The sequence below is a fragment of the Leptopilina boulardi genome, unplaced genomic scaffold (genome assembly GCF_019393585.1).
Source record: "Leptopilina boulardi isolate dan_hultmark-lab unplaced genomic scaffold, ZJU_Lbou_2.1 LbouV2_393, whole genome shotgun sequence".
In the NCBI taxonomy this organism is placed as follows: domain Eukaryota; kingdom Metazoa; phylum Arthropoda; class Insecta; order Hymenoptera; family Figitidae; genus Leptopilina; species Leptopilina boulardi.
Window position 1 is genome coordinate 1477834 of NW_026137966.1, and position 15702 is coordinate 1493535.

At 28.4% G+C, this 15702-nt stretch overlaps 3 protein-coding genes across 7 annotated transcripts in view; 1 reads left to right on the forward strand and 2 right to left on the reverse strand.

Annotated features, from left to right (window-relative positions):
• LOC127288736 (protein expanded) overlaps nucleotides 1–15702 on the reverse strand; it is a 373302-nt gene that overhangs the window by 298226 nt on the left and 59374 nt on the right. For 2 of the 5 annotated variants that reach the window (XM_051316369.1, XM_051316371.1), the window contains exon 2: nucleotides 5287–5340. The exons of the other annotated variants lie outside the window; for them this stretch is intronic. The gene's annotated coding sequence lies outside the window, so the exon portion shown is untranslated. The remainder of the gene's footprint in view (nucleotides 1–5286; nucleotides 5341–15702) is intronic. 5 annotated transcript variants of the gene reach the window in all.
• LOC127288741 (uncharacterized) lies at nucleotides 7029–10073 on the reverse strand. Its single transcript, XM_051316382.1, has 5 exons — nucleotides 9949–10073; nucleotides 9390–9471; nucleotides 8845–9296; nucleotides 8574–8742; nucleotides 7029–7362 (listed from the first exon to the last, which is right to left on the reverse strand). The coding sequence occupies exons 1-5, from the start codon at nucleotides 9994–9996 to the stop codon at nucleotides 7226–7228; spliced, it is 888 nt and encodes a 295-aa protein (XP_051172339.1). The 5' UTR covers nucleotides 9997–10073; the 3' UTR covers nucleotides 7029–7225.
• LOC127288742 (uncharacterized) lies at nucleotides 10858–15579 on the forward strand. Its single transcript, XM_051316383.1, has 6 exons — nucleotides 10858–10978; nucleotides 11109–11291; nucleotides 12554–12682; nucleotides 13239–13504; nucleotides 13607–13787; nucleotides 15256–15579. Exons 2-6 carry the CDS (start codon nucleotides 11147–11149, stop codon nucleotides 15405–15407), a joined length of 873 nt encoding a protein of 290 aa, XP_051172340.1. The 5' UTR covers nucleotides 10858–10978; nucleotides 11109–11146; the 3' UTR covers nucleotides 15408–15579.

Here is a 15702-nt window from a genome sequence, read left to right on the forward strand (position 1 = left end):
TTTGTGTCCGTACCTTAACCGACTCGCTGAGAGTGACTCCCGGTATCGGTGTAGGTATCGACAGAGGCTCTGCACGTAACGTAAACGCCCGTAGAGAGTGACTCCCCGTACGATTTACGTTAGTGAGAGTGCAGGGTTTACCCTTAGCCTAACGACTCGCTAAGAGTGACTCCCCGTATCGTTAGGCGGGTTTATGTGTTCTCTGGGCCCGTACCGTAATCCGACTCGTAAAGAGTGACTCCCCGTATCGGATAGGTGGGCCAGAGACCCTGCACGTAACGTAAACGCCCGTAGAGAGAGACTCCCCGTACGATTCACGTTAGTGAGAGTGTGAAAGAGGGTTGGGGCCTGAAAATAGAAATTGATTAGTAGGCCTACGGTGGTAGGGTGAAAGAAAAGTAGAAAAGTTCAGTTAGAAGAACCTTTATTTGAAAGTACGCAAGAGACCTACACGCCGCTAGGCGGCAAATCTCTGCTGGCTGGTGTTCTAACACTCAGACCTTATATACACTTAGCAAGTCATCTCGACTGCGAGTGAAATAATAACTACGTATTTACTACAGAACAGCGCTCGTAGCGTTAAACAATAAGAACTAAATTGAAAACTTATAAGTAATACACACACACACACACACACACACACACATATATATATATATATATATATATATATATATATATATATCTAACATTATAAATTATAAATAAATTATAAATTATTATAACAATAATATTTATAATTAACAATCAATAAAATTACAATTATTATAATAACAACAATTGTAATTATTAATTAGTTAATCACAATTTATTACAATATAATAATTATTTATAATAAATTATAAGTTATAATTAATATGTATAGATCTAAAAACATTAAACCTCGAACATAACCTTTTTTTTAAACAAATTAACTGAAAACTCCGCTCGGAAAAGTATCCGGCGAGCAGGAGGTTTAAAGAAGTGACGCGTTGACAGCAAAGGGCCTGACGCGTGGAGAGTGGGAGAGAAAAGCGGGAAATAGGAGAGAGGCGCGGCGTGGAGTTTGGTTGGAAAGCGTAGCAGACCCGTTACCAATGACTCGGCCGAGGACAAAAATTCATGAAGAATGATCAATTTTGATTTTCTTCATGAATTCTAGTCACCCCTATCAGTGACATGTATCATACTATTGGCTTTTTGTAAAGTTTAGTATTATAATATCAAATTTTATAAACTAAAGTTTCTCCGTGTACGAAATAAGTGAAATGAAAGATAAAATATGGAGCACTGTTATATCAGGGTTTTCTGTCAAATTTTTATATAATTCATTGAAAAGTGTTTTAGATATGATTTTTTAATAATAAAAAAGCAGTGAAAAAGTATTAATTTATTATTTTAAAGCATTTGAAAGGGTAATAAATAGTGAAATTTAATGTGTTTATAGTGTACTATTTGTGTGTATAGGACAACGTATATCGACAGCAAGTTACAGGTGACATCGGTGAACGCTAGATGGCAACACAGTAAACAATTAATAAGACTTGACAAGAAAAATATTTAACCCAGTGAACGTCGATGATGCATCTAGACACAAATAAAAGACAATGCTAAAGACTTATTGAATATTCTTAAAAAATGTTACTAGGGGGTTTTCGGGGTCGCTAATTACAAATTTGATAACATATTTCCAAAATTCAAAATGGCGGATCCAATATGGCGGATCAAAACAATTAAACAATAATCGAAATTGTTATTATATTCGTAATCAGCAAACCCCAAAAACCCCCGAGTAACAAGCATGTTTTAATTTTTTTCTATTCGTTATATTATATTTGGTATTTTGAATTTTGGAAATCTGATATCAAATTTGAAAACCCCCTAGTAACATTTTTTAAGAATGTTCAATAAGCCTTTAGCATTTTTTTTTATTTGCGTCTAGATGCATCATCGACGTTCACTGGGTTAAATATTTTTCTTGTCAAAGTCTTATTAATTGTTTACTGTGCTGCAATCTAGCGTTCACCGATGTAACCTGTAACTTGCTGTCGATATACGTTGTCCTATACACACAAATAGTACACAATAAACACATTAAATTTCACTATTTATTACCCTTTCAAATGCTTTAAAATAATAAATTAATACTTTTTCACTGCTTTTTTATTATTAAAAAATCATATCTAAAACACTTTTCATTGAATTATATAAAAATTTGACAGAAAACCCTGATATAACAGTGCTCCATATTTTATCTTTTATTTCACTTATTTCGTATTAAATTGATACAAATAAGGTCTTAAATTACTCATGAACACTTTTTCTACAAATACCAATAAATACTTTATTATATTTTATTGTTTAAATAACATTTTTAGTGACCGTTGTGTTCCCAACGGTGTTTCAACGCTATACCGTTCAAATCGCGTTGAACCCATCCGCTAGGGTTATTTTTTTGAAAATTGAACAAGATTCTTTTATAAAATTTGATATTGTTGCACTTTTAATTGCTGAGAATCAATATTTGTGTTTTATTGTCTAAAATGTGTTATTATTGGATATTTTAATACTAAAAAAGCTGTAGGTCTTTTTTATGTCTTCACGGACAGAAATAGATGATACAGGGTACTATCTAGACAGTACCAGGTACCATATTTGATCTTACGTATACGGACAGGTATCCAGATTCTATCAGTTACAATCCACATTGTACGAAGTAACATCTTGATTATAGAGGGTAACATAACCATATTTTTTGTAACATCTTTAATAATACCGAATAGTATTATGATGGTACCGGATAACATCTACTTTTAACCATCTTTAGATCATGAGATCTTACCATCTATTTCTCTCCGTGTTAAATATTTTGTAAAATGTTCATCTGTCGACAACTATTGACAAAATAAGAAAAATATCTAAAGAAAATATAAATTATATCATTTTATTGGAATTTTAAGTGAGAGCTCCCATTACCCCACCTGTGGGGTAATGGGAGAAAATGCATTTTTTTTAGAAAACATTTTTTTTGCAAACTTACTTTTTTTGTTCTTAATTTCTAATTAATTAAAATTAATGATAAATAACAACAATTTGTAAATTCAGATGTTCATTACATGAACATTTTGCTTCCTCTTTACGATCAGCAAAAAAATTTGCTTCCTCGTGGAGAAAGCATTAACATTGAAATAAACATACGAAAATAATATAATAATATAAACATTTGAGTACCTATACATTTGAGTTAAATTTAAAGAATTAATGGAAGTTAAAAAATCAAAAATTCATATTTTAACCGAAATTTCTAAATATTAATGAAAAATAATATATAATTTATAATTATTTACAATTATATCGATTCGTTTTAATGCAAGGAACACAATTATTTTATATTTAAACTTGAATTTAAATAAATGAGAGATTCTTTTTCAATCGCCCCAGCCCAAAAAGTCAATGTTCTGGGATTGGCTTCATACTTTGGTAAATTGTTCTCCTATATGATAGTAATAAATCCCTAAAATATAAACTCATTAAAAAAATATTTGTAGAAAGTAGAGGGGGTTGAAGTTTTGACGTTAAGGGTAACATTGTCATTTTCAAATCCGTATAACTATGACAAAAGTTAATGGATTTTAATTTATCTATAATGAATTTTATTGCATTTTTCACGTACTTTTCAAAAATGTATACGAAATTTAAAAAAAAAATTTTTGACCCCCTTTTTTTCAAAATCAACCCTTATTTTTCGATTTTCACCCCTTCGGGAATTTTTTTTTGTTTTTTTTTTATTTTCATTGGAAAGCTGAGGTTTTTTCCCATGAGCTATGTAAATATGAAAATGGGACAACAATAATTTTGTGAGAAACATAATATTAAATTAGGCGGTGCCTATCTAAATCCTCAAAGATGATCTCCAGGTACACCCCTTATCGGCACCGCCTACTTTAATATTCTGTTACTCACAAAATTATTGTTGTCCCATTTTCATATTTACATAGCTCATGGGAAAAAACCTCAGCTTTCCAATGAAAATAAAAAAAAAAAAAAAAAAATACCCGAAGGGGTGAAAATCGAAAAATAAGGGTTGATTTTGAAAAAAAAGGGGTTAAAAATTTTTTTTTTAAATTTCGTATACATTTTTGAAAAGTACGTGAAAAATGCAATAAAATTCATTATAGATAAATTAAAATCCATTAACTTTTGTCATAGTTATACGGATTTGAAAATGACAATGTTACCCTTAACGTCAAAACTTCAACCCCCTTTACTTTCTACAAATATTTTTTTAATGAGTTTATATTTTAGGGATTTATTACTATCATATAGGAAAACAATTTACCAAAGTATGAAGCCAATCCCAGAACATTGACTTTTTGGGCTGGGGCGATTGAAAAAGAATCTCTCAAATACAATATTTTTCAGTTAAAATGTGTATTTTCTATTTTTTAACTTTCATTAATTTATTAAATTTACCTTAAATGTAAATTTTATATATACCAATCGATTCGTTTTCATGTAAGGAATACAATTATTTCATCTATAAACTTAAATTTAAATAATCACAAAATTTTATAGCCAAAATGTGAATTTTTGATTTTTTAACTTTCATTAATTCTTTAAATTTACCTCAAATGTATACTTTATAGATATCGATCGATTCGTCTTGACGTTAGGAATACGATTTTATTATATATAACCTTAAATTTTTCTATTTAAAAATTTTTTCGATTAAAAAAAAATTTTGGAAAAAAGACGATAAAATTTTTTTTTGGGGTATTTTTTAAAATCCTTTGGTCAGATTTGAGATATTAATATGATAAATGAGCCTACCAAATTTTATCTAAATCCATTAAAACCTGTTAAAGTTATCTTCTAAACAAAAAAGTGATCCACATACACACACACACACACATCGGACAATTGATCAGGATCTCAAATAACATGTTTCTGTATAGAGAAAAATTTGTTCCGACACTTTGAAAATTTTTATAAACGAAAGGACTACAAAGCTTCCTCCACGAGGAAGCAAAAAGAGTAAAAAATGACCAAAACAATATTTTATTATAACAATAAGTTGGTTTTTTTAATCATTGTCCTTAAGGGGCTCCAATTCCACTACCTTCCCCTACAAGTTCAGCTTACTGAACATGTACATTTTCTTGTTTAAGATCTTGTACAGGGATTTTCAATAGGGCAATGTACTATTTCTCTACGACGAAGCAAAAATGTTTCTGATATTATGTACGTAGAATTTTCTTTTGTACAGTTTAATTTGAATTAAATCTAAATTTTATTTTAAAAACTTACCTAAATTCCTCCTGTTTCCGTAGCACCTCTTAAAGGACAGACGAATTTCCAAATCTAAAAAATGATTAAATATACTTACAAGGAGACCTAACTATTGGTCACAGGCTTTGAGAAATGGTATGTATATTTTCATATAGAGGGACCTTAACGTAACACAGTTACGCTATTTTTAGGGGCCAACAGAAAGAGCTTTTTAATTTCAAGTACATCGAGACTTTGAATTTCGCGGAAATAACTCGGAAAACTTGGACAGTCTTCCTGTATGTCAAGACAAATGGTCACATTTCTAACAAATTTGTAGAAACTACAAGGAAAAATCAAGTTTTCGAGTTTTTCTCCTTAAGGGGTTATACTTAGTCAGGATTTTCAAAAAATCAATTTTTTTTGCAGTTTCTTGAAGTATATGTATTTGACTGTTGTGAAAAAATTTTTTATTAAGATTCGAGAAATATTTTCGAAGTTACAGACGTCATTAGCAAGAAGACGCCGTGCGGTGTAGAGCAGGTGAAGTGAACTCCTATACCCAGGTGCGAATTGTCGGTCGGCCCATGGTCGGGCCGACCATGTGCATGGTCGGCCCACCTCGGGCAGCCAGAGGTCGGGCCAACTAGCGAATTGATAACGTCGGCCGACCTATGGTCGACTAAGTTGGACCGACTATGGGTACCATAGTCGGGCCGACCAAGGCTGCCCTAGTTGGGCCGACCATCCTTGCCGACGGTCGGCAGCCATAGTCGGGCCGACCATGGCAGCCATAGTTGGGCCAACCTTGGCTGCCGACCATCCAACTTGACGGTCGGCAGCCATAGTCGGCCCGACTAAGGCAGCCGAGGTCGGCCCAACTATGGCTGCCATGGTCGGCCCGACTATGGCTGCCGACCGTCGGCTATGATAGTCGGCCCAACTATGGCAGCCTTGGTCGGCCCGACTATGGCTGCCGATGGTCGGGCCAACTAGCGAATTGATAACGTCGGCCGACCTATGGTCGACTAAGTCGGGCCAACTATGGGTACCATAGTTGGGCCGACCTTGGCTGCCGACCATCCAACTTGACGGTCGGCAGCCATAGTCGGCCCGACTATGGCTGCCATGGTTGGGCCAACCTTGGCAGCTAAAATTTTGCCGACCATAAACATTAAAATATAAAAATTTGTTATACAAATAACATATATTAGTAATCATTTTAAATTCATTATACATTTATTTTATATACTTAAACACTAAACGCAATCGTAAACATACATATATACAAATTAAAATTTTTAACGCTCGCAGGGATCGAACTCGCAACCTAACGCACCGCAGTCTAATACGCTAACCACTACACTACGCAATGACATATGAGTCACGGAGAAAAATAAATGTTATAAGCTACAGCTTGAAAAAAATTAAAGTTAGTAATTCAAAATAATAAATTAATCACATATAACCTTTTTTCTTTTTAAATTAATCAATTACAAGTAAATTAACAAAAACATTTTACATTTGTCAATGGTAGGAGAGAAATTTACTTTATGATGGTCGGCCCAACTATGGGCCTTGGACGGGCCGACTGTCTCTTCAGAAAATTGAAATAAAAATAAAATGTTAATTATAATAATGAAAAAAAAATTAATCTAAAAATAAAACAATTTAGATAAGAAAATTATTTATATAAAACTTTTAATTTCAAAATAAATAAAAATTATGTAACAATTAAATAAATTTTTATTTTAGATACTTTGAGCTTTTACTAATTGATAGTTTATTCTATTATTATTGATACATGCGGTAAAAAAAAAGTCAATTGGAAATAAATTTTGCGTGTAAATTGTTATGTATTTATATTTTAATAATTAAAAATGGCTTCAGTACAATATAATAATAATAAAAAAATAATAATAAAGTTGGTTGAAAAGTTCTTGGAAAAAAATAACTTAACACATTTCTCCAAACTTTATTACACTTGAGGATTCGCCACTGATGAATTTCTTCCTTTTCGCCCTCCTTCTCGGTCCTTCACATTAGACAACCAAGTACTTAAATCACTCGAAATTTGGTCTTCAGAAGCTTCCATGTCCGAGTCCAGTAAAACATCTGCAATTATTACATTTATTTTTATTTATTTTTAAAACTAATAAATTTTTGAAGATTTATTAACAATTTATTATTATTAATGTATGAAAATTTATTTTTAAGTTTTATAATTTAAAGCGAGTTGAGTTAAAATAACATTTAAAATTTCTGAAAAAATTGTTTTTAGTTTTTAATTTATAATAAATACTTATAAATTTTAAACAAAAAAAAATCCATACAATCTTTTTGTATTTTCTGTACAAGAAAACATATTTTTTAAAATTGTATTTTTAGGGAAAAAAAATATACGCATTTTTGTACATAATTTTTTTTTTTTTTTGGTGGACAAATTTTCGAGTTATGATTTTTTGAAAATTTGATTTTTTGAAAGACTTGAAAAGTGTTGACTGTAGAGTAATTTCGCCAAAAGGAAAAAAGTTTAGTTTTTCTTCGACTTTTGGATAAAATTAACAAAAAAAATTTTTTTTAACTTTTAATAAAAAAATCATAATTTTTTGTGAACAAATTCATTGTTTTTCAATTTGGTCATTTTTTAAATTTCTTTTCTTTATTTCCTAGCTGGGAATGATAAAAATAGTTTGCATATAGTTTGAGAGTGGGTCTAATAAAAATTCTTAATTAAACAATTTGTTTTCTCTTTTTTTCCCATTTTTTAGACATAAACTTTTTTTATCCAATATAACTATTTTTTTCATAAAAAAGCAAAATAATATACATATTGAATAAAAAAATAAAAAAGTAAAATAAAAAAATTATTTAAACAAGAATTTTCATCAGTCCCAATCTCAAACTATATACAAACTATTCTTATAATTTCCAGCTGTAAAAAATAAAGCAAACAAATTGAAAAAAATGAGTTTCTTTATAAAAAATTATAGTTTTTAAATAAAAATAAAAAAATAATTTTTTTCGTTAATTTTATTCAAAAGTCGAAGAAAAACAAAACTTTTTTCTTTTTGATGATTTTTTTCTAAAGTTAAAAATTTTCGAGTTATATACATATTACTGAAAATAGTTCTACTTTCACAAAATAATAACTCCAAATTTGTCAAAAAATAATTAATAAATAAAAAATAATAAAGTACGTATACCTTTTCTTTTCTTAAAAAACAAAGAAAAATGCTTGTCCGAATTTTAAATGTAAACTAAAATCTGACGTGGAATCACCCATATATTGAAAGAATCAATTGTAAAAATAAATAAAATATTACCACGCATTATAGAATAAACGTAGGTATCCTTGAATGATATTTTGTCATTCCCTTTGCCAGCTGCGCTGTACTTTTCTTGAACGGACTTGCTTATTAGCCCGCTGAGTATTTTCATCATTCCTTCTTTTGCGTTTGATGACTGTCTGGCAGAAACGGTCATTATTGTCTTCTAAAAATTTGTAAATAGAACATTTTACATAGTATTGTGTTAAATAGATTGCGTAAATAGAATGTAAGGAAAACGAAGGTGTTAAAAAAGAAATATACTCACAAGGGCCTTTGTTTTTTTCTCATTTTCGGTGATTTCATTATCAAATAATTTAAATGTGTCGACATCAGCAATTGGTAAAACCACTTGTAAAGATTCTAATTGTGCCGTTAAATCCGTTTGTATCTCTTTCTCTGTGTACTTTGCAAGTGTAGACTCAATAAAATCGCATTTTCTATTAACCTGATTTGTAAGAGTTTTTCGGAAATATTTTGCAGTGCTAATGAAACCAGCTGTCATATTTTTAAATAAAGTAGGATAGTCCATTGTGGGGTCGAGTTTCACGTTTAAAACAGTTTCAGTGTCTGTTTTATTTGTCTCTTGTTCGGAATCTTCAATTATAGATACATCACGGTTCGATTCATCATGAAAACTATCTCCAAAATTTTTTGCATTTGGATCCGATTGGGGATTTTTGTTAAAATCGTCGATTTCCTCATTATTACCAGATAGTTCTGCAATTTTTTGAAATTTAATACATCAATTAATTCTTATATTAAGATAGTAGAAAATAATTTCAAGTAAATTATTTATCAAAAGAAATATACCGGTATTTGAAGCTGAATATAATCTTCTGCGTTTCAATACGGGCGATTTTGCGCTGTCAAACGATGTCTGTCGAATTTCAGTCTACGATAAAAAAAATTCAATTTATCATAATATCACATATTTTTGAGACATAACAAAAAGCTAAATTATTCATTCTACTTGAAAAATATGATAATTGAGTTTTATTATTAAATAAATAAAATTTAAATTGCTTATAAAATTTTAAGAACAAACTTTTAACAACTAAAAAAGGTTAACGATTGTAGAGAATGTTTTTCTGAGTAGAATAAGCCCTTGTTTATAAAAATTGGATAAAAATTGCAATTTTTGTCTGAGCCGAAAGAAAAAATTCGAAATGTTTAAAAAATAATTATTTAACAAAAGATTTTAACTAAAAATAATTTTTTTCAAAAAGCGTATGACCAGATATTTGAAAATTGCTTGAAATTGATTTTCATTTCATTTTTGTTTGCGTTAAATACTATTTTTCAGTTTTGAGGTTATGTTATACATTCCAACCTTCTTAAAACAATTGTTTAAAAAGAATCTACTACTTACTGTTACTAATTGCTCATCATTAATTATTGCACTTCCGTTGACACTCATTTTTCAATACTTTTATTAGCTGTTGAAAATCTTAAAACTGTTAAAAAAATGTTAATGTGAAAAACACGTGAAATCAATGCATCAGGTCGATGAGTAAAAGAATACGATATATAAAGTGTGAAGTGATGCACGCAGTTCACAAAAGGAGGAAACTTCAGATTGTCGGTATTACGCGGTAAATTTAAATCAATAAATCTACAATTTGCAGTATGCAGATCAAGTATTTTAATATTAAATACTTGGAACAAATTTAAACTTAATGTCATTGTTATAACGTTTTAAGTAAAAGAGATTTTGGAATTTTAAACAAATAAAAGATTTTTAACTGAGTTTCTAAACTGCTAAGTCTATAGTTTCTGCGATCATCACAAGAGGCGCTTATGTTCAAAAAAATATACTCAGTTCCAAGTCTTTAAATTTTCAGCTTTATGCAATTATCAAACGCTTTTAACCTAAAAGATTTAACTGAAAATTTTCGTTATCTTGTTTTCAATTTTTAAAAAAAGTTGTGATTGTAAAGTGTTTGTTTTTAAAATTAGAGAAAATAAGATGTTTCAGGTAAGTTTTTGAAAGAATTTAAAACATATGTATGTGCAGCATGAAACTTTGTATCAATTAGCATAAAGTTTCTTGTTTAAGACAACTTTCTTCACAATTGTTATTATTATATTGTTAAAGTTAATTTTTAAATTTTAAAAAACAAATAAAATAAATTATTTTTAAAATATTAACTTCAAATATCAATTTAAATAACAGGAGAAAGAATACACACATTGTGTCGTGCGATTTGATGAAGAAACGAATATCGATAACGGGCCTGTGGCTGATCTGATCCCAATCGGTTGGCTGTGCGGTGAAGAAACTACTTGCTCGTATCCCAGAAATGCTGATCATAAAAATTTAATAAAGTGGGTCGAAACTTCAAAAAAACCAAATAAATCTTGGTTGCAGTCACAAAAAATTACAGTCATTAAAAAAACGAGTAAGTAAATCTTGATACTCCCAGTAAAAAAAAATTGAAAAGAATTGAAACGAATTAACGCTTGGGCTAATTCGTAAATGCGTTTATTAAATAAAAATATTATTCAAAACATTAAATTTTTAATTTGCAGCATCTTTCAAAAAAGGATTATCACGCTTAGAGAAATATATGGATACCTTAGATCCTGGAACAACAACTGCATCTGAAATGAGTGGCACTGAAGATTCGTCCGCATCTTTAAGTCAGTGCAAGTCGAACTTGCTCGCGGCAATAGCATCTTCATCTTCTGCAGATGACAAAGATGATAATGGAGGTATTTAAAATAATAAATAATGTTTAATCATGTCATAACAAATTAAAGCCTCCAATTGCACGACTTTTTCTAATATTTCTTTCAAAAATGCGACTGTTTCAACGTATTTTACAAAATGTTTACATTTCTTTTTTTGACAAAATACGTTTTTCTTTAGTACGAAATATTGAGCTTTCCAAAAAACAGGGTTGCCACGCTACCTGGAAACCTAGAAAACCTGGAATTGTCAGGGAATTTTTTTGAACCTTAAAAAACCTGGAAAATTCAGGGAATTAACTTTTGAAACCTGGAAAATGGCAAATTTTTGACGAATTTGAATCAGAAACTGACTTTTTTCTATGAGTTAGTTAAATTTTACCAATGAATTAGTAAAAAAAATTATTTTTTTTAATGGATCAGAAAAATTTAACAAAATGATTTCAGAAATTTTTTACCAAAAAACCTGGAAATATTCCATTTTTTAGCCTGGAAAACCTGGAAAAGTTAGAGAATTTTAGTAACGGAAAAGCGTGGCAACCCTGAAAAAATGAATTAATCTAAAAAATTCTTGGATAAAATTATGCTTAAAAAATTAATTATTTACAATAATTTTAATCAAGTTTTTAAACATTATGTTATTTAAAAAAAAATATTCAAGAGTTCTCTCGTTTACTGTAATATGTCTTACCTTATTTTATGTCAAGTCATTTGAATGAGATTTTAAGGATTTTCTCTTTGAAAAAACCAAATCACCAATCAATTAAAAAAATCATAAAATTTATGTTTAAGTTATACTTTTCAATGTTAAGTTAATTAAAAGTATAAGGTTCGTGTCAAGTCTAATTTGCCACAGTTGAATTTTTAAAAAAAGTTTATTAACGAAGAATTTTTAATTTAAAAATATGTACTTAATCTGGTTGTTTTATAGTCAGGTTTGTTACAAATCAGGTAGATATCAGGGACAAATTTTTTTGTCAAACAAATTTTTAAAATTGAATAAAATTCAAAATATACAAAAAAAATAATTGAAATCAAAAAAATATTACAAAATTTTATAAAGTAAAATATTGATGAAATGAATTTGGAAATATATTTTTAAACTATATAACATTAAAATTTTGTTAAAATTCGTTATCTGTCATAAACAATTTTTGTCATAGAAAATTTTTTATTTAGGGAAATTGAAAAATAGATTTTTGTGACAACCCTCATAATTTAAATTTTTTTATTAGAGAAATTTACCAAAAAAAATAATATATGATAATAATTTTTTTCAATTTCAGAAAAAGGGTCCAGAATCGACAAAACCATACCCATTGTAGACGATTGGGACGAAATTCAGAAAATAATCAGTGCACCTTCTGAAACGAATTCCACAGGCCAAAAAAGAAAGGCGGTTGACGAAAGTGAAGGTAGGCAAAAGTTTTCAAAAACCTACCTATTTAACATTTAAGGAACCGGGAATTTTTTATTACTAAATTGCTACATATCCTGATAATTAATTCGAACTAAGATCTGACGACTTGATTTCTTAAATTATATTTTGAAAATGCTTGCAGATTATTTTGAACCCTTCTTTTTATTTTGACCCACATTTCAATTCTTTTAATTTACAAATTTGTTAGTTGTTTCACTCAATATCCCTAAAACTGAATAAGTGAAAAATCAGTGAAAATCCACTTATTTTAAGTGTCTCTCTTCTCAAGATTTTAATCCGTGAAATGTCATTAGAAATCAGTGAAAAATGACGTTTTAGTCATTTTCCACTAATTGGCTAGTTGGATTAAATTAATTAAATTAATGAAAATTTCAGACATTTTTTAACTCATCAATTAGTGGATAATGACTGAAATTTTAGCCATTTTGCACTGATTTCCAATGAAATTTCACTAATAGAAATCGTGAGAAGAGAGACACTGAAAATCATTGGATTTTTGCTTATTCAGACAAACTAATTTTCTATTATAGATTATAACGTCAAGAAAAATTTGATCAAAATGTACGAGAAAGCGCAAGAAGAATTGAAAAGAACATACAACTCCACAAATTTTGAGGTAACTAAACGTCTTGAACAATGCGAAACAACGTTGCTGATAAACATTGGTCAACCAATGGGAAAAGGAGTAACTAGTGATTTGAAAAGCTTGGAAGTAAAATTACCAATTGTGGAATTACAAGTTTTTGAGAAATTCGATGCTTCGTTAGCAACAAGCAATGAAAATGCAATAGCTTTGGTAAGTTCATGAATTTTTAGAAATTAATGGTAAATACCAATAATTATATAATCTTAAAGTTAGTTCTAGTAACAAGTTTAATAAATTTATTTTCATATGTAGAAAAATGTTATGCAGTCGTATGCTCGAGGAAAAAATACAGTCACATTTGCTATTCGTGCAATATTGTCGGAAGTGATAAGTAAAGATGTGCAAGTGAAATTTTCCGGAAAGGGAAAAGCTCAACCGAAAACGGCATCTAAGAAAGACTTTAGCTCGACGAATACCTATAAATGTATGAGGGGTAAGATTATTTTTATAAATTAGACACATATATATTACTATTATTTGTATAAAATTTTTTTATGAATATGCACTTTCAGAGTTGCAACAGAACCTAGCAAAGTAATCGATTTTTAAATCGATTACTGGAAAACCTAAAAAAATCATGGAACATTAAAATATAACCTGAAATTCCATTATTTTTAATGTTTTTTTTTAATTTTTCTAACTGAAAACTTGAACATTCGTAAAATAATAATTAAATACTTATTTCATGACTAATAGCCGATACTACAAAATAAAAGTTTGCAAGTAGCTGAGAACAAAATTTATTGATTTGTCAGGTTTTTTAAAGTAAAATAGAAGAAATTCCAGAAATTAATAAAAAAAATTCCCTGTTATTGCCAGATTTTTCACGAATTCCAGTTGTAATTTTCACTATTCCATAAAAATGTAAATAAGGTCAAAAATAGTTCGTTTCTTCATGTTCTTATGTTAATATTTTAAAAATATTTTTTCTGTGTATATAATGATGACCATTAACAGGTAATTTTTTCTTGAAAAATGCAAGTTGTCAAAATTGTACTACAAAAAATTTGAAAACATTTTTTTGTGTTAGAATCAAATAAAATAAATTTGTTAGAATTTTAAAAATTATTTCTCTGTTAAAGGAAATGATTTCAGATTAAATTTTTTTTTTTTTGCGACTTTGACACTTTGACTGTAAAAAATAATTATTTATGTCATTGGTTACAAATAATTCTTATTCTTTAAAAAAAAATACCTTTAAAATGAGTCTAAGACCATGAAAAAATGTTTATTATTCAAAAAGTTATTCAAATTTTAATAAAACATTGAAAATATTTATTTAATTATTTATGATACTTTTTTAATATGTATGTAAAGGAAATATTGATAAAATCACTTTTCCAAGTTTTATTCTTCTCATTTATCAATTTTTTTAAAAAAATATCCAAAACATTTTTAGTTCACATAAACTTTATCAATAATTGATAAAATAATTCGATAGTTATAGGCAAAATGTATATGTAAAATTAACCTGCAAAATTTTTAAAATCGATTTGAAAAACCTGGAAAAGTCATGGAATTTCAAAATCAGATTTTTGTGGCAACCCTAACTTTGAGACGAAATGTTTAATTTTTTTTCTGTTAAGTTTTTATGAATTTTTGAAAAAGTAATTTGACATTTTATTTGTCAAAATATGTTTTCATTCTCATTATTTAAGAAAGTATATTGATTTTCTCCCTTAAAAAATATTGACTACTTTGAAAAAAAATAATATAATAAAGAAAAAATTTGTTGTCTTGAAATTAATTATCAGAAATTAATTTTGAAATTTAAATTATAAATAAAAATTAAATAATTGCTTTTATTTCAATTTTTAAAAAATTGTTTCACTTAATGTAGTAATTAAAAAAACTTTGTTAACATGACTTTTTTGTTTATTATTATATGTTTATATTTATAGAGATTATCATGAAACAACTGGGAAGTACTACCAATGAAAAACAGATTGGCGAAAAGACGGGCAAATGGCTTAAAGGAGCTTCGGACAGAGATGGTGGTCGACAAGCTAGATATAAAAAGCTTAATAACGGTCAAGAATCAGAAAATGCTTAAAATCTTTGTTTTTAAAAAGAAAGTTTAATTTTGTTTAAAAGTTGGAATTAAAACTAAAAATTAATTTTAATAAGTTATTAATGTAACGATGCCAAACAAATCGCTAGAAAAAACCATTTTTTAAGATTACTTTTATTTATTTCTTAATAATATAGATTTCACTAATGTCGCATTTAAAAATAGTCGTAAGTCGGTTTGAAAAAATCAAACAAGTTCAGATTTTTTTAAAAAAAACTCTAAACTTTTTTCACTAGAATTTTGAGAATGTTTTTCTTATTACAATGTAAATAAATTA

Excerpts from the sequence above, each read along its gene's own strand:
- LOC127288742 (XM_051316383.1), top strand. The coding sequence starts at position 11,147 with ATGGATACCTTAGATCCTGGAACAACAACTGCATCTGAAATGAGTGGC. Across the intron at positions 11,292-12,553 it reads TGACAAAGATGATAATGGAG|AAAAAGGGTCCAGAATCGAC; the intron begins GTATTTAAAATA and ends TTTCAATTTCAG. Across the intron at positions 12,683-13,238 it reads GGCGGTTGACGAAAGTGAAG|ATTATAACGTCAAGAAAAAT; the intron begins GTAGGCAAAAGT and ends TTTCTATTATAG.
- LOC127288741 (XM_051316382.1), bottom strand. The coding sequence starts at position 9,996 with ATGAGTGTCAACGGAAGTGCAATAATTAATGATGAGCAATTAGTAACA. Across the intron at positions 9,297-9,389 it reads ATATTCAGCTTCAAATACCG|AACTATCTGGTAATAATGAG; the intron begins GTATATTTCTTT and ends AAAAAATTGCAG. Across the intron at positions 7,363-8,573 it reads CGTTTATTCTATAATGCGTG|ATGTTTTACTGGACTCGGAC; the intron begins GTAATATTTTAT and ends TAATAATTGCAG.